Here is an 18,461-nt window from a genome sequence, read left to right as displayed (position 1 = left end):
TGGCCCGGGGTCGGGGAGGCGGCGGCCACCCCGTACAGACCCGACCCAGGCACTGAGCGCTCATCTCGCCTTCACCTCCGCTGCCGCCGGTTCGGCAGCAGACGCTTCGCCCGCCACCGCTCTCGAGCACGGCAGCGCACCTTCCCCGACAGGCGACCGCGGGGGCGCCTCTTTCCCGCCTCTCCCGCTCCCTCCCGCCTCCGCCGCGCTCCCTCCTCCCCGCTCCCCCGCCCCCTCCCCCGGCAGCTCCCCGCTCGCTCCCTCCCGCTGCTCCCCGCTGCGCAGAGCGCCGCGCCGGCGGGGGTATGGAGAGCCAGCGCTGCTTCGCCAACCGCTTCGATGACTACCCGGGCAGCCCGGCGGCAGCGCCGGACAGGGAGGCGGCGGTGCCGTTGGTGACGGCCACCATCGAGCGCATCCTGCGGGAGCTGCCGCCCCTGGGCGGCCCCCGCGGCTGCCAGGGCGGGCTATACGGCGGCGTGGCCGGCGTGGCCTACATGCTCTACCACGTCGCGCAGTGCCCGCTCTTCGCGCCGTCGCGGGAGGCCTATCTGCGGGCGGCCCGCCGCGTCGTGGACGCCTGCCTGCGTTACCAGGAGGGCAGCGGCGAGGTCGACGCCGACACCCGCGCCGCCTTCTTGCTGGGCGGCGCCGGGGTGTACGCGGTGGCGGCTCTGGTCTACCGCGCCCTAGGGCTGCCCGACTTCGCCCGGCCGCTGGACAAGTTCCGAGAGCTGAGCGAGGTCTGCGCCCCGCTCTCCTTCCTCGAGTGCGGCTCCGACGAGCTCTTCGTCGGCCGCGCCGGCTACCTGTGCGCCGCCCTGGTGCTGAAGCAGCGGCTGGGCATGGAGGTAAGAGCAGGGGCGGCGGGTCACACACGGGGAGACCGATCCCGCTGTCGGGGCTGTTGGCGGGACCCCCGGGAGCTGGCGGCAGTGCCTCGGGCTGGCACCCTGGCGGCTTGCCCTGCGGTGCTGCCGAGACAGAGCAGTGCCCTCGCATGTGGGGATGCACCGGTGCCGAGGCTCTTACCGTAAAAGGGAAAAAAAGGGGCGGGGGGGTGAAGCGCCTTTTCCAGCTTGCACTCTGGGGGGAAATTCAAGGAAGAATCCCGGGGGATCATGTCGAGTAGTTGATTCTCCGCAGCACTCTTTCCCCAAAGTTAAAGATGTATCTTCTGCTAGAGGGAGTGGAGGGCACAGAGCACGTAGGGTGCGACCCCGAACCAAGGGCAGGGCACCGGCGAGGGCAGCATCCCACTGCAAGTAGCTTCTCGGGCACGCCGAGAGCATCAGCTGTTGGTTGCCAGGTGGCGAATTGTTTGGCTGGAGCATCCCCGGGCTTTTCCAAGAGTATTTATGTAAAATGAAGTGGATAAAAAAATATATATAGTATTGGGTAATGCAGAGTAAGGAACCTTGTAGTAGTAAGTGATGCCGTGCTATAATTTGGAAGCAGGGAACCATATTTTCATAAGCACTTGATCTTAACTAACCTCAGCACACAGAAGCTGGCAGTCTCTTTGAAATCTGGCCATGTGTTTTGGCGCTTTTCATGAATGAGAGCTGATTTTTCTGTAAGTGTGAGATGTGATTGCTGTTCAGTGTGGTGTTTATTTCCGTGTGGTGTTTATTTCAGTAGCCGGGACTTTACCCCAGGATATTGTCATTGTCAGTGCTGATAATTCAGAGCTTCCCCTGACCATGGCATCATAATTAGTGCAACTGATTCTGTTTGCTGTGGTGTTTGTTACTAAGCGGTCAGTGCAGTATCTGAGCAGGAATTTGTTCCTGATTTTTGATTCCTGTCATCTTGTCAGGTCCAATCTGTGTTTTCTCTGTTAATCACTGATTTGCAAGTTCATCTGCTTCTGGCTTTCTTTCCTCCTGGGAGAGGAAGGAACTGTTACAAGTAAATAAATTATGTAAAAACAAGTGGCTCTGCCCCGTTTGATACCAGTCACTGCAGTCAGTGTCCAAGGAAGTTCATTTAATGGAGGACTTGGGATATCCCGGGGTAACGAGAGAAGGCAAGAAGAATGTTAAGTTAGTTAAATGTTTTGATTGCTTTTAACAAAAAAAGTTTACAGCATTAAGCATTTAAAGAAGCATGCTATACATGCCAACTGTTTCTTTGTACAGAATTGTCTGACAATCATAACCATAATCATGGTTATGTTGTTTGCAACCGTAACATAACCAAACTTTTCTTTCTGACAGCATTTTCTATGGGAGAAAAGTTTTGCAGACTCATCACAATCCTACATTCAGTGTCCATCAGTGCCAGACTGAGGGGAATTCCTCACAGAAGAAAGTGATTAATTCCTGTGAGGAGTAAATCTTCGTTTTTAGTTCACTTTGCATTGAGGGAGTGTGTTAAAAACCTATGTCAGTACTTATCATGATGCCATGGCATACCAGCTGAGTGAAGTGGCACACTGGATTCTAATGCTTATTTTAGTCCATTTGGCTTATGACATTGAGAGGAATTGCTGAACAGGTGAGGGTAGGTGCAGTCACCTCTGACAGGAAGCCTGAGGAAGGGAAATGCTCTCCCCCCTGCTTGTTTGTTGCAAAATTGTGCTTTATGCAGCTGTAAAGAGTTTAACATCCCTACAGATGAACATAGGTATGCACTTGTTGTGGAATCCATTTAGCAAGTGGGTTAAGTGCAATCCTAGAGGGGTTTATTTTGCCAGTAAACCACATTATTATGCGTCCCCTTGCTGATGTTTTAGTCCATAAGCTACCATCCTTCCACGACAGTGTATGTATTGGCTCTACATTGTAATTTTAAATGTATCCTGCAACAAATTAAGCAGAATAATCTAAACTGTTAAGTGCTAATAAAACCAACTTTAATTTTAACAAAAGAGAAAACTTCAATTAAAAATATCTTGCTCCTTAATGAGGGAAATGATAGTGATTTCTAGTCTATGTGTACTTACTCTTGAGCAAAATTGCAGTCCTTTAATAAATGTTCCTATCCTAATATATAATTATTTTAATTAGTACATTACCAGACCATACCTTGCATCTTTTTACCAATGAAGAAAGGGATGCCCAGAGAGAGTGCATGTCGTTTATCACCCAAGGTCAAACGGTAAGCCAGGTGCATCCCAGAATAGAAGCAAGGTCTTGTGATTGGAACTACTGGAAAATGCTACCTCCTGTAATTTGATTGTGCACAGTCTCACATGGCTCACTGCAGCATGTTTTCTTGTTTCCCACATTCTGGGTTTTTTTTTTTTGAGGACACGGTGCAAACATTTCCAGCACAAAGTAAAATCCATTCCTTACATTGAAATACAGCTGCTGCTGCTGCCTGTATAGTTGGTTTTCCCTCTGAAGAAGTCAAATGGTGACCTATATACAAGAAATTGCTTGCCCTTGAAGAAAGGTTTTTTGAGCAAATTTTGCCGTTTATGTTGTGAGCTTGGCTTTTGTGTTTTCTGGGAAGGGAAGGAACGAGGCTGCTCTGTTTCACCAATTTAGCTCAGTTGCTGTGCCTTGGTGCTTCAATTTCTCTCTAAAGAGTCTCTGTTTTAAAGCTTCACATGTTCTTCAGATAGTTAATAGACTGTACTGAAGGATCCAGTCTGTTGAATAAGGTTGACCTCATATGAAGAAGGAATTTGCATTCAGCTGGTTTTCAGAGTTTTAGACTAATGCAGCATTTTCCCCTGATGAATTAATTGAGAGTTTTTGCATGAATAAGGATTACTTCAACAGGCAAAGCTTAACGGGATCTGACTTTCTTCATGCACTATGCATTAGGAAAGATGCTTCTTTTTATCCTTTCTTTAATTTCCATTACACTGCAGTCAGTGCTTCCCAGGCAGAGATGGATAAAATACTGTTTTGGTAGAAACAATGTTTCATTTGTATAAGGTACATATAAGTAAGGGTGCATGTACTGTAACTGTCCCTAACTCCTGTGTTTTCACTGTTCAGAGGAAATTTTGTTTATGTTCTGTCTTTGTGTACCTCTTTCTCTGATGCTTATAGTGTTCACTCATTATATACTCTTGGGGAAATGTGTCAGTCCTGCTTCTGATTCTCTTGACTCAGTATCAATTTGCTTATGAAAACAGCAGGAAGGCACCATTAAAACGGTGGTGTGTCCCCCTGCCCCATTCAGATGGTATTTTACCCTTTCTTCATTTTTTTCTCAGTGATGTTTCTGTCCCATTTCGTGGTTGATGGAGCATGGTGTGTCTCAGTAGTTGCGGTTCCTTCTGGCAATGTAACTGTCAGATGGCAGAGGAAAAGGTACAGAAGTTCAAGTGGCTCCTTGCATCACCATCTGCTAAGATGTTAACCGCCGCTTAGCACAGCTCAGGTTTTCTTTTAATAACTGAAAGAACCAATGGACTTGACTGACTCCCACTAGGTCTGGATTGCAAGCAGAAAAAACAGTGACAGGTAGCAGTGTACCCTGTAGGAGGCTGGGCAGTGTTTTATGTGACTGTGTGATGCTGTGGTTTCATTAGAGACCATAGTTTTGAAGGACGTTTGGGACACCGTAAGAGACCCTTGCCTGCAGTTGCAGTGGTGACAAACTGAAGCAGGACACTATGCCTGCAACACAGCCAAGCCAGTTCCCTTGGGGGCTGAGCCCCTAGACTGAGTCTTGAGAGGTCTTTCATGCCTCTATGGTTAAGCTTTGTGTCTCTGTAAACCAGAGACATCTCAGATTCCTTTTCCAATAAATGTACAGCATGATTTGGTGTATGTTTCCAAGGTTGTTCTCCCTTCACAAGGGAGGGCACAGTTCTGATATTACTCTGTCATGGGATGCCCAGAAAGGACAATGGTCTTTATAGTAGGACTCCATTGAGTGTAGGGCCCTGCTAAAAACCATAAATACCCTGGCTGCTGTGTATCACCAGAGCCTCTTTTCTCTTGAACCTGGCAAGACTGCAAATCGAGTTGACCAACTTCACCCCGTACACAGAAAACAAATAGCACTGCTGTGCCTTGTCTGGGTTCTGGGTGTCACAGCAAGGGAAATGTGTGTCAGGACTGGCTTTAAAAGGCAGTAGAACCGACTGATGTGCAGTGCACAGGGCCTGACAGGTCCAGCCAATATTTCTACTGATATTCTGGGTAAGAAGATATAGAATCATAGAATCAACCAGGTTGGAAGAGACCTCCAAGATCATCCAGTCCAACCTATCCCCAGCCCTAGCCAGTCAACTAGACCATGGCACCAAGTGCCTCATCCAGTCTTTTCTTGATGACCTCCAGGGATGGTGCCTCCACCACCTCCCTGGGCAGCCCATTCCAATGGGAAATCACTCTCTCTGTGAAGAACTTCCTCCTGATTGAAAATTATTTTCTTTCAACTCCTCAGACAGCTCTAGATGATATTACCTGTTCCTTAGAGTCTTCCATCCAGCTAGTGTTTAAAGACTGTTGTAGGTTACTTCACTCTGCATTTTTTTTTCAGTCTCTTAGAAAAATATTTGGAACGTGTATGTGGAAGGTGCTTCCTGAATCCTACCTAGAATATATTCCTTTTCAGCTTTTTTAAGTGGAATGTAAATGTATTACTGCTGAACGTAATGTTTAGGAAAGACACTCAAGGGACTCATCTTAGAAAGGGAGACTTACAGAATACCCACAGAAGAAATACCCACTTCCAAGTGCCGTTGCACAAAGTCCCTGTGTTGGGCTTTGTATCTCACCTCCTCCTGAAAGGGAAGGTTCTCCTTTGAGGTTAGATTTAGTCCCATCTCTGTGCCCATTGATGTCCTTTCTCTCTATAGAAGAATTTGCAAGTTTATCTGAAACATTGTGGTGTTCAAAATGTCAAATATTGTGGTGCTAGCTGGAGCTGTACTAATTTCATTATTTCATTTTACACAGGCCACTACACAGCCAAGATGTCATTTTTTTGCCACAGAGGATTAAAATGAGAAAACAGTAAAGATAAAAAGCCCCTGATCCTAGCTTGCCTCCTTTAAATCTACATCTTCTAGCCACAGTTTCCCAAACCACATGCAGATGGCTAAATTTTGCATTAATTTCCTTAAACTGATGAATTTAAATGGGGAGTTGAAAATAGGAACTTTCTGAAGTAAACAGCAAAGCAGATGGAATTATTTGCATCTAGATTTTTAATCAAAATATGCTGAAGTAGTTTGGGTCAACTTTTTAGAATTTCTTTGCTTCCAGCAGGAGAAGAGAATTTTTGTTTTAAACAGCCTTGAAATTCAGAGATAAGGACATCATAAAAACGGCCACTTGAATTCAGTTCAACGTGGGGGACACTGAATAGCCATTTGTAGAGTTAAAGCAGAAAATTTGGGGTTGAAAATGCCAAATTTCAAGTTTATTGTTTAACAGCCAGTAAAAAAAAGCACTCTAGTACAGAAGTTTTGGTGTGGATCCTGCTAGGATTGGAGGTTTGGTTGACATGTTTAGCTACATATGTTATATATTCTGTTGCAGCAGTACAGATTTCAGCTGCTTATAGGTGAAGAGTGGTATTAATCTGCATCCATCTTCTGAAAAGATAGTTCTGTACAAAAGCTGTGCTGCATTGTGCTGTTGGAAGAATGTTTGCCTGTGCAGCATCATGGTTTTGCTAAAAAAGCAGCCCAAGTAGTAATACTGATGTTGTAAGATCAGTTTTTAGCACACACACAGACACACATAAAAATAAGTGCATTTATCCCAAGGCATCTCTTTAATCCAAAATAGATCTCTGTTTTCCCATCATTCTTCTAACTCGTTCAAATTTCACATCCCAAAAATTAAATCTTAAGCTTTGTCAATTCATTCATCTTCATCATCTTCAGCATGGAGTACTTTCAGGTTGTCCTTTAGAGTTTGTTGGTACTGCTTCTTAGCCTGATAGAAGCAGAGGTGTTGAATTCAGCGTCTTTGTCCCCTGCAGAGCAGAGCTTTCTGCCTCTGCCTTGAAGATGAGAATTGACGAACAAAATGCAGGAATCAGTACAAGGGTTTTTTGTGGAAAAGGTGCTGAGCAGTTCTTTGGGCCTCTATAGAGTATCTGGTGACTGAATCTCTGGAAGTATCCAGGGACATCAGAGTGTTTGAGGCAGAGAGGCAGGGGATCTCTCCAGCAGAGAGGTGCTGGGCTTAAGCAGATGCTGCTTTTCTTCATGGCATTTTAGAATCGTAGAATGGTCTGGTTTGTAAGGGACCTCCAAAGGTCATTTAGTCCACCCTCCTCTGCAGTAAACAGGGACATCCCCGTCTAGATCAGATTGCCCAGAGCCCTGTCGAACCTCACGAATAACAGAATCACTTTAAGTATCTCCAGTGGTGGAGTCTCAACCACCTCCCTAGGCAGCCCATTCCAATGTTCCACCACCCTCATGATAAAGAACTTGTTCCTAAAAGAATTTGTCCTTACCTGGGGTCAATTTAGTGGCATAGTTTAGAGGAAGTTTCTTAAATTCATTGTCTTAGGTGTTCAGATTTTTGTATCTTGTATTTTAGGCATATGTCAAAGAACTTTACTATGAAACTGGTAGCTATACTTGGTATTTATGATAGAGGCTAATAGTGAGTTTTCAGCACGGTTCTCATAAAGGACCAAAAGCCACAGTTAACTCTGTTAACTCAAAGCTCACAATGCATGACATAGCAGAAAGAAAGAGTGCATATAGTGTGGATTACGTGAAGGCAGAGAAACAGGCAGGCATGGGGGAAAACAGTGCTTGACAGAGGCTGAGCAGAGAGGAGAGAGAGAGGAGAAAGGAAGAGTCAATAAAAAAAAGCATAAAAAAGGAAAAGAGTAAATTACTGGCAAAAATAAAAGGGGTGGCAGAAATCAAAGATGAAGGGAAAAAGGCAAGAAATAATGCAGATCCTGGAGCAGGAGAGATTTAAACCTAAAATCAGGTTCTCTGGCATCCTGTTGTTGATCTGATGGCTAATATATTCAATTTAGAAGACAGAAGTTCAACAGAAGAGAAGAGACAGGGAGAAATGTGGAAGAGACAGGGAGAGAAATGTTTGCAGGCGCAGGCAGGGGAGTAAGCTACATATTGTTGAGGAAAATGACTATTTCTATCTGCTTGGGTTTTGTCAGTCTTCTGTCACTGTGTTCTCTTTGCATAGACTCATATGAAAATAGCTGTCATCATATTTGGTACTTGCACATTCAGAGCACAACATTTTGCCTTATATCCCATATTTTCTTTCTCTGAGGAATAACTGAGATAACAGCTTGGTGTCTGGAAGAACATACAGGCGTTTTCATGAATGTCACCAGATTTCTTCCAACAACATTTCCCTGTTACATGTACGCAATACTATAAATTAGTATGGGACCTAAATGTTAGTGCAGTTCGTAAGCCTTACTTTGACGCCAGGCTAAAGAAACAGAAATGTAAAAGACTGAGCTGCTCCTGAGAGGAACAAAAGAGCACGATGCTAACAACAATTACCAATGAAAGGGTAACATCCTTAGCACTTTGCAACACTGAAACGAAGGGATTAAATTAAATCTTAAGCTTCTTTGTTGTCATTTAATGCACATTGGAAAAACATTAGACATGTACATAGATCATAGCACAGCTAATGGCCACAGCTATCAGGGCCCCAATATAGAAACCATCCTCTTCTTTCCTCTCTCTTCCATTAAATCAATAGACCCTACTTCTTCTGTTAATTCAGCTGGACAGTCTTAAAAGCAACCTACCACCCTACTGACAGGCTATATAAAGACTGCAGAGCAGTTTACTCAGCCAGTAAACTGCTGCCTTCAGCCTTGCCTTCAAGCAGTAGACAAACTGTAGAGAGGACCAGGGAGGCAGTTAAAAGGGGTAAGTCTCATGGTCCTGCTCTGCTGTTGCTGCAGCTTGCTGTCACAGCGTGGCGTAAGGCTTTTGCTATAAATGGGAGCTCTGTTTGTCAGCCAGCTTCTCTATTCCACCTCCTTTAAAAAAATCAGAATTCAATATATGCAATCAGGTCACCATAAGACAGTCTGTCAAAATGCTTCTCTCTGTCTGTCGTGAAGCTCTTTGGCCATTGACAAGCATGAGATTAAGCGCCGAGTGATGTTGCGTAACCTTCTGTCTGCTCCATTACAACAGAGCTCAATGAAAACACACTGTCAAAAACAATTATTTCTTATCTATGTTGTAGGATTATTTTCAAGTGATGGTTAGAGAAATGATTAATTTTTTCCCTAAGAGTAGCAAGGCAAAATAATTGAAATAGCTGTTTCATTTTAATATAAAAATATGATCAAGGAGTATCTTAATGGCAGTCCAAGGTGTTGCTGAGTCATTTGGTGTTTCTCAGCTTGATATATTTTGATCTCTGAGAGCAGAACTGTCAATCTGTTTCTTCAGCATTCCTGAATACCTGATTTTAATGGCTTAATATCTCTTGTTGAGGAACGGTGGATCATGAGTGAGATGGAATGATGTCAGATAGCACTGGATGAGCTGGGGGGTAAACATGTGGCAGATAAATGCACCTTATAGCTGTCCAATGCATTTAATTATTGTGTGGCTAATCTTTCTCTTCAAAAGATTAATTCCATTCCCTCATTGCTACAATGTTAAGGTGGTTGAGCTTTGTAAATGTTAGGATGCACTGGTCAGATTTTGATTTCAGTGTCAAGGAAATGGAAGCTGTTTTCAGGAGTGTAAGGCCTGGGACTAGAAGCAGCCCAGGACAAAGCAGCTCTCTATTGGTGGGTCAGTGCCAGTTTGGAAAATTCTGGGTGTTGCATATTCCATACTGGCAGTATTCTCCAGTCTGTGTGCTCAGTTCTGACAACCAAATGATATCCCTGTTGAATCAGAGAACTGACTGGGACCTTGAGAGATAATTTAGGGTTCCATCTATCCCCCAGGCATGTGCCTGTGTCATCCCTGGCAGCCTCTTTAACCTGCTCTTTGTTTCCCCCAGTGATGAAGGATCTGGAGTTTGCCTTGGCTGTCAGAGACACTGCTTCATTAGAAGGCCTAGCCTAATGACTAATCCGAATCTTGCTGCAGTTTAAGTCTGATATTCCTTGTCCTGTCCATTGAGAAACAGTGAGAAATTCTATTCCTCTTTACAGAAGCTCTACACATATTTCAAGACTGCAGAAATTACTACCCTTCATCCTTCTTTCTCTACACAAACAACCCTAACCCTTCCCACGTGTGTCCTGTTTTCTACACCTCTAGTCGTTCCTGTTGTGCTGCACCAGACTCTTTCTAGCCTTTTCCTGAAGAGTGCCAGAAGTTGGACACATGGTTCTGGCACAGGCCTTTCTAATTGAGCAGAGAGATAACTTTGTGTTTCTTCCAGGTCTTGTTTCTATTTATACAGCTCAGTAAGGTGTTCGCATCTCACACCAGTGTGACACTGACTCACATCCAGCTCATGACCTGCTATTATCCAGCAGTCTTTTAATGGGCCACTGCTACATTCACTAGGAAAAGCCTCTGAACAAGTGAAGTAGGTAGGTGTCATGTAAAGACAGAGAATCATTGTACTGCAGAAGCTGTGCTGTGATACACAAAATTAAAATCTTCAACTTCGTTATCTGCAACTAGAGAATCTCCTTTGCTCTGTTCTGTGAATAAAACCAGGGACATGTTTTATGTTGTAGCACCAGATGTGCCATTGTACATTCAAGGGACATTTGTGAAGTGATAGGAGTTCCATTGTGGAGGTATAGTTGGACCAATAGATTTGAGAGCTCCATTTTAAGTTAATTGTTCTGTCCACATTGGAAATGAAGGCATAAGTGAAATCTCAAGAAATATCTAGAGGTTAAGTTCAGTCTGTTCTTGTGATTTACTTCTGTTGCTAATATAAAGCTCAGTATTAACTCTCTCCCTATATCTGTCATCTTTAGTAAGGGGCCACTTTATATATTGTTTTGATTCACCAGCAGCATGAGTCAGTGTTAAGTCTGTCCTTTTATAGATGTTTCTTAGTGCTTGGTCCAAAATTACAGAGTGTTGGGGTTTGGCTTACTGGAAGTGTCCTAATAAAAGCACAGATTGTCTTGCAGTGAAGGGTTAGTACAGTCAGGGATTGGAAGCCTTGCCATAGATGTTCATAGGACTGCAAGCATGGTGTTCACACTAAGGTTCTTCTCCTCTTTGCCTCTTTGTAAAGCACCTCTCAGTCTCTAGATATTTCTGCTAGCCATCTGTGAAATGGCTAATGTTGTACTTAATTGATTTGGTTTTCTAAGGCTAAGCCAGTGATTAATTTGACAAGTGTACAGGTAAAATAGCAATGGATCCCAAGATCCATTCCACATGTAACTGTTTACATCTGAGCAGACATAAATTGGTCAAATATGAAGTCAGGAAAAATTCTTAGGAGCAGAACAGCAGAACAAACTTCTTCAAGCTCTTTAAATAAATATTGATTTGTTTGTTCTTGGTCTTGTAGAGATGAATCAATTATAAGCTTTCTTCCTCCAGGCTGCTGGTTTTGTACATACACAGTTTTTATTATGCCATCAGAAATACCTGAGAATAATGCTTATGTAACTTCTACACATCCAGAAGGCAAAATGTAGACAGAGTTCTACAATTAATGCATTTTCCTGGTTTGATTTTATTCTCTGAGCACCGTGGGACTTGCTCTAGGAGAAGATGCTTTATCAGGGAGGTTGGAGTAGATGGTCTCCAGGGGTCCATTTCAACCCCTACCATTATGTGATTCTGTGGGACTGGTAGCTTATTTTGTTGAAACAGATATTGTCAGGTACATTTAAAAAACATAGGTAAGCCAAGTCAAAATCAGAATTGAATCTCAAGATCTCTAGAGGAGTAAAATCTATAGCATCTGCCTGAACAGTGTATCAACATATTCACTTACACTGGGATTTAGCATAGCCTTAGGGTCAAAGCATGGCCAAGGCTGGAAGGCATCCCAGGAGATCTTTGGTCCAGCATCTTGCTCAGAGCAGGCTCCACAAGCATGCTGCCTGCTTGCTTTTGAGTGTCTCCACTCTGTGACCTCCCTGGACAACCTATTCCTGTTTGGCCACCCTCACTCACAGTAAAAAAAATGTTTCTTTTTCCTGTTTAAGTAGAATGTTCTCTAACTGAGCACTGGCTCCATCATCTCTACTCTATACACATTCATAAAACCTCCCCTGAGTCTTCTCTATGCAGAACAATCCCTGAGTTAGTACATGGAAAGCACAGGATCATAGAATTGTCTGGGATGGAAGGGACCCCCAAAGGTCATCTAGTCCAACTCCCACTGCTGTCAGCGGGGACATCCTCCACTAGATCAGGTTGCCCAGAGCCCTGTCAAGCCTCACCTTGAAGATCTCCAGGTGTGGGCCCTCCCTGGGCAACTCATTCCAGTGTTTCACCACCCTCATAGTAAGGAACCTGTTCCTACCATCCATCTAAATCTACTGCTCTCTAGTTTGAAGCCATTGCCCCATGTTCTATTGCCACAGGCCTTTGCAAACAGTCTCTCTCCATCCTTAAGCACCCAAGTAGGGCCATAAAAGTGAATTGTCAGTGATGCCCATTGACAGGACGAGGAGCAGTGGGTGGAAGCTGAGACCTAGAAAGTTTCATGTAAACATGAGGAGGAAGTTTTTTCACTGTGAGGGTGACAGAACACTGTGACAGGCTGCCCCAGGGGGGTTGTGGAGTCTCCCTCTGAAGATAGTAAATTCTTCCTGGACATGTTTCTCTGTGACCTGGTATAGGTGATGCTGTTCCGGCAGGAGGGTTGAACTGAATGATCTTTTGAGGTCCCTTTCAGCCCCTGACATTCTGTGAAATGTGGCTCACATAAATTGCAGTCATTCCTGCTCCATGTGCCTCTTTACCCAAACCAGTGCTATTCAGTGCTATTCAAGTTCAGACTACCTCCAGTACCTTGGAGGGGCAAAGTATTGCAGTATTTTCTCTTACAGATGCAAGCAGGGAAGACCCTGCATTTTGGAAAGGTTGAGAAGAGCCATTTGGTGCCTTAAACATTGGTTGTATCCCTCCTTGTCCATCTTTGCTGTGTCGAGGAACAGCAAGATCTTCACCCAGCAGCTAAGCATTAAGATTAACAAAATTGTTCCTGGCTCTTTTAGGTAATTGGGAAAATTCAGGGTTTGAAGAGCTTTAGTGCAAAGCTTATTTTACAAAACCAAAGCAGCATTAGAGCATGCTGCAGCCCAAGGGCTCCTCAGTGCCTTGCACCCCTGCAGCACTGAGCATCTGTTAGTTGAAACGTCTGGACAATCGTTAAGAGGTGGATCCTGCCCCATAGTTAAAGGAAGACAAGAAATACCCTGAAAGTACCTGTACCCCTGAGCTATGAGAAGATTATTTCCTAAGCACCTATAATAATCAACAATATCAGCTTGCTGTTTGCCAGTGAGGGAGGGGGCTCCCTGTCACACGTTATATGTGGGGAGCTAAGGATGCATCAGGGGAAGAAGGTGAAACCTTTTTCTGAAAGCCAAGTTACAAGCCAGGGGTGATAAAACATTCTTCCTGCTGTCTGCAGAGAGCCAGGATGACCTTCAAGCACAGGGACTACGAAAGAGGGTATTTTGTTTGGGTTTTTGGTTTTGGTTTGTGTGTTTGGTGTGTTGGTTTGGTGTTTTGTTTTGCTTTTCTGTTTGTTTGGGGTTTTTTGTTTTGTTGTTTGGTTTGGGGTTTTTTTTATGAGATACTTTTCAAATTTTGCAAAGTAGACATGAGAGGATTTCTGTGTGCTTCTGAGCCCTTGATTTGAAGCTGCTTTATTGCAAGGTCATCAGAATATTAAGCACACAGAATAAGCAGGAAAGGCACCTGGCAAGGAATTTTATATGTCTGTAGTTAGACTTTTCCCTTGGAAAACACCTCTTGTCAGTCATAGGTCCAGGAATAGTTGTCTGGACCCTCCTGTCTGACTCTGCAGATTTCCTTCTGTAGGGCTGCAAGGAAGAGCCGTGTGAAATTACAAATCCAGCAGAAGGGAAGCATGGCACTGAGTGCTCCCAGTGCAGGGGCAACACAGTGTAAGCTCTGACAGTAATTCTTGTCAGTTAATTCTATGGCACTCTGAGATCTTTAAATGCAAGCTGATGGCTAAGTGCAATGAATATTTGTTCATTGGTGGCAGTATTATTTGTCTCGTGGCTTTTCCTCCTCTTCCTTGTTTCTGTGTGAGGTTTGTACTCTTCTAGAGTAATCTGAACTGCACCTTCTGGCACAGCAGCCTCTTTTCCCAAACGTGCTTAATTTGTACACAGTCACAACAGAGAATATTCAGCACAAAAGGAACACTGGTAACACTTCCCAAATTTTATTACACTACAAAATGGCAATCTTCTCTTAAGCAGGATGAAAGTATGAATGGTGATCCTGTCACTTACCAAGTAAGCTGCATTTTAAAAAGCACAGTATCCCACACTTGCTCACATTAATCCCATGGCTCTGACTCTGCCCTTGAAATGTGGCAGTATTGAATTTGAAGTGACTGTCTGTATCTAAAGTATGACATGAATTGTATTTGGAGTTGTGGGCATAATTCCAGGCAGTGCTAATGGTATTGTATGCCACTGGAAGCTCTTTTGTTACTTTCACTTGAGAGCTGTCTTTGCCAGTGTGCCTCAGAGAATCTGGGAGCCACATACAGATCATCAGAACTTTTACTACATCAGACTCCTACCACATTCAGAGTAGGGTAAAATTCAGATGACTCAGAGGACTCAATCACCTTCAGTCTGGTTTTCCTGCATTATGTTGTCAGCATTCATCTTGTAGCTCAAGTTGATATTCCTATTCATTGGCTTATTAGCATGGCACAAATTGCAAATCATCATGCAAAGTAAAAGTGGCATGATGCCACCATAGAGTTCTCTAGAATTACCTTTGCTTGAAAGCAATGCTGATGCTGCTTTGAAGTGACTAATTTATCCTTCTGTGAATGACACCGTTGTGTGATTTACCTCATCCGACTAATTTTGCAGGTAGCCACATTGTTCCTCAGCAGCAAATATTGAGGCTTAACTTCTGGATGTCACATGCCTCATAAATATCTGCATAATGGAGCTATGCATATAAAGCAGTGTGACTTAGAAAAGCAAAGAAGTCTCGAGAAACAAGATCATTTGTTGTAAATAACAGCATTCTAAAGTTAGTGGCTGGTGAGAGCAAGGTAGCCAATATCCTGTTTACATTTGAATAGGGCTTTTGCTGCAGTGTCAAAGATTAATCTACTTTGCAAACTTAATTCATGCTGCCTTGTATGGGGACATTGGCATTGGCTGAAAGACCACAAGCAAAGCTAATCATGACTGCTAATAAAGGACTTCTGTAGGAACCAGTCTTATTTATTATCTTCATTAATTGTCTAGAAGAGGCAGCCCATTGGCTAAGAATTGCTTTGGGTTTTGAACTGAGACAAGTGCCAAAAAGCTCAAGAGATTAAAAAATAAGCTAAACCAAGATTTATTTTGAGCAGTACAAGGACTTGTATCTGGGGAGAATTATCTACAATTCTTACTCTCTGTGCTGGGAAGAAACCAAGATTCAAGTAAGCTGAACGTGGTGCAGGGCCTGAGTTTTGTGTGTACTCAGTTCAGGTGTTAGCATGTTGTCTGCACATGTGCTGCACCATTCCTTGTCCATCTGGATGGAACGTGGTAGCACATCAGAGTTCTGTGCTTACTTTAGTGTAAAGTGATGTGCTTTCTTTAGTGTAAAGTGATGCTAGGCTTCATTACATTTATTCTGCATGAGACTGAACAGCAAATACAAATGAAAAGGTAGAACCAGTTCTTACAGTGGTTAGCACAGCACAACATCCAGAAGCTCAGTGAAGTTTTGGACTGACCACACAGCTACTCCACCCAGCAGAGATACTGTGGATTCACTCTCTTAGGATTCTTTTGGCCTTTCCACTGCATAAAACGTACTCTGGATGCCAAGGGTTAAAAGTCTTGTAGTCAAAACTTTACCATGCTGGTGAGTAAGGTTAGACATGCCCTTGAAGTCTTATGGACATCTTTTGGTAGGCATGCAGATCCTGGCAGTGCTGTGTTGTGGGGCACATAAGCCATGTCAGAATTCATAGGACAGCAGCTCCACCACTCATCATCTCTGGAGCTTTGGAACAGATTTATAGTGCTGCCTTTTCTCCATGGTGTTTATACAGCACCTTCCAGTTGCCTTCCTACAGCAACAGCAATTTGCGCTCTGTCTCACCTTCATATCTCTCCTTCCTCCAAAGTAAGCATGGGAAGAAACTGTTCCTGCACAGCAGAGATCACTGACTGCAGAAAAGCTCTGAGTAACAATTATCAAACTGTGTTATATACAGCACAGTGTGGAAGTTGTCCAAACAGTTGGATGTTTCCACTTGCTTGCAGTGAGGAGCACAGTTGTGTACAAACAAATCTCAATTCTTCAGGATTTGTTTCCAGTGCTCCATCTGGTTTAATATCTTGTACCAGTACTGAATGACTCAGAGTAGCTGCAGGAACGTCTGAGGAAGATAATTTTGAAATGTGCCTCTAACCTTTGTTTCTAAGGACTGGCTTTGCACTCTGAAACACAAGGATTAACCTTCCCTCCAGGATTTGTAGGCTGAGTTCTGGGAGTTAACTGCACTATTTGGCTTTGCAACATCTGTCAGGAATGAAAGTTCTTGTAATGCGGTATTCACTTTGTAATATTTGATGAGTTGAAAGGTGATAAAATATTTATTTAAACAACACAGGCTCTGAAGCATCCTAATTTAATTCCGTTGGAGTGGTGAGACACTTCTGGCAGTTCAGCCAAAGGTATTTTCCAAAATACAGTTCAGTTACAATTCCACAATGCAAATGAGTTCATCAGAAATAAATTCCCTAGCTTACTTGAGTCTTAGCTGAGCAGCAAGATATTTTGCCTTTAAGCTTGCTGCTTTTTCTTTTATTCTTACAAGATAAAGTAACTTTTGTTGTTCTTGATTCCATTGAAATACCTTCTGTCCAGAAAGTGAATATTACAATCTTTTTAACATAGTTTTTTAGGAGGATCATGGAACGGTTGGGGTTGGAAGAGACCCTCAAGGACTGTTTAGTCCAAACACCCTGAAGTGAGCAAGGACATGGTCCACTAGATCAGGTTGCCCAGAGTCCTGTTGAGCCTTACCTTGAATATCTCCAGGGATGGAGCCTCAACCATCTCCCTGGGTAACCTGTTCCAGTGTTCCGCTTCTCTCATGATAAAGAACTTGTTCTTAACATTCAATCTAAATCTGCTCTTCTGTAGCTTGAAGCCATTGCCCCTTATCCTATCACTGCAGGCCTTTGACTGATCTAGTAGGTGAAATTACTTTGAAAAATTGAAAAACATAAATACTGCATGAGACTGAAAAGGCACTTTTCCATTGTTCTGAGTGATTAAGATGATGGTGTCACGTAAGATGAATTGAGCTATGAGCATCCTTAGAGATATTGTCAAGGAATTAGCAATCGATCTTTCTCTGTATCCATCCTGTACTTTATTATATTGCATAGTTGCTGTCAGTCTGATCTTTTAGTTTTGTCTTTTTGGGTGATCTCACATCAGCAGCATAATTGCTGTTGCTGAAACAAGTGAAACTTTAATGTTATATATACAATTGCAGCATGCAAACAATGCTTCAGATAAGCTGGAAATAGATGAAAGGGTGTGCAACCGTACAGGTTCTGTGTAGTAGTTTGATCAGAGAGATGTCTGAGCAAAGGAGGCATTAGAAGAACCTTTAGTCATCCACATGCTATAATACAAACTGCTGACTGTTTTCTCCAGACGAGTACATCACTAAATTTGGATGTAGACCATTCTCTTTAGATAGAGCTACTTAACCTAGTCTGTGGGCCCAGGAGCTCTTTCAGTCTTTTAGCACTATCTCACTCTCTTTACCCCTTCCCTTAATCCCAGGGCCAATAATACCTACTTGTCTCTGGTTTGTGGCACCTTTTGCAGCGTAGCACCCAGCTAGACCTTCCCAGGCCAGACAAGGATATGAACGTTATCCATGCACTGAGCACATAGTCTCTCGTGGAAGAGAGTACAGCAGAAGGCTCTTGTCAAGGCAGGTGTATGATGTAATACACAGTGCTCTTCTTTCTTTGTCTTTCTTAGCCAGACACCAGGCTGAAGCACCTTTGGTTCCCACAGAGAGATGGACCAACTTTGTTCTGAGCTTACACTTCTGAGATAAACCAGAGATGTCCTCACTCCCTCTTACCCTTTGCAACAGTACTTTCCAGTGCCTGATACCACTTCTATATTTAGTGGCAACTTCAAAATTATGTCTTCATGAACTTGGCAGCAGTACAAGTCATAATCTTAAGAGACTCTAGCATGAACATCTCTCTTTGCACTTTTATACTCCTCAGACACAAATACATTACATTAAGTCCACTTCTTCTATACATCTTAAAATATAGATCATTAACTTTCTTCAGTTTCTAGATACAATTACTATGTTAATTTGTAGAACTTTAAGCTCAGGCCAGCTTCTTTGCAAAAA

At 43.4% G+C, this 18,461-nt stretch overlaps 1 protein-coding gene across 1 annotated transcript in view; it reads left to right on the top strand.

Moving 5' to 3' along the window:
* The first annotated feature begins 250 nt into the window (after positions 1–250).
* LANCL3 (LanC like family member 3) overlaps positions 251–18,461 on the top strand; it is a 37,878-nt gene continuing 19,667 nt past the window's right edge. The window contains exon 1 of the mRNA XM_064151942.1: positions 251–851. Coding sequence (XP_064008012.1) covers positions 306–851 — 546 coding nt within the window. The 5' untranslated portion in view covers positions 251–305. The remainder of the gene's footprint in view (positions 852–18,461) is intronic.

Source organism: Pogoniulus pusillus, chromosome 12 (assembly GCF_015220805.1).
Source record: "Pogoniulus pusillus isolate bPogPus1 chromosome 12, bPogPus1.pri, whole genome shotgun sequence".
NCBI lineage: Eukaryota > Metazoa > Chordata > Aves > Piciformes > Lybiidae > Pogoniulus > Pogoniulus pusillus.
Note: the sequence above shows the minus strand (reverse complement) of the source record. Positions and strands in the feature narration are given on the sequence as shown.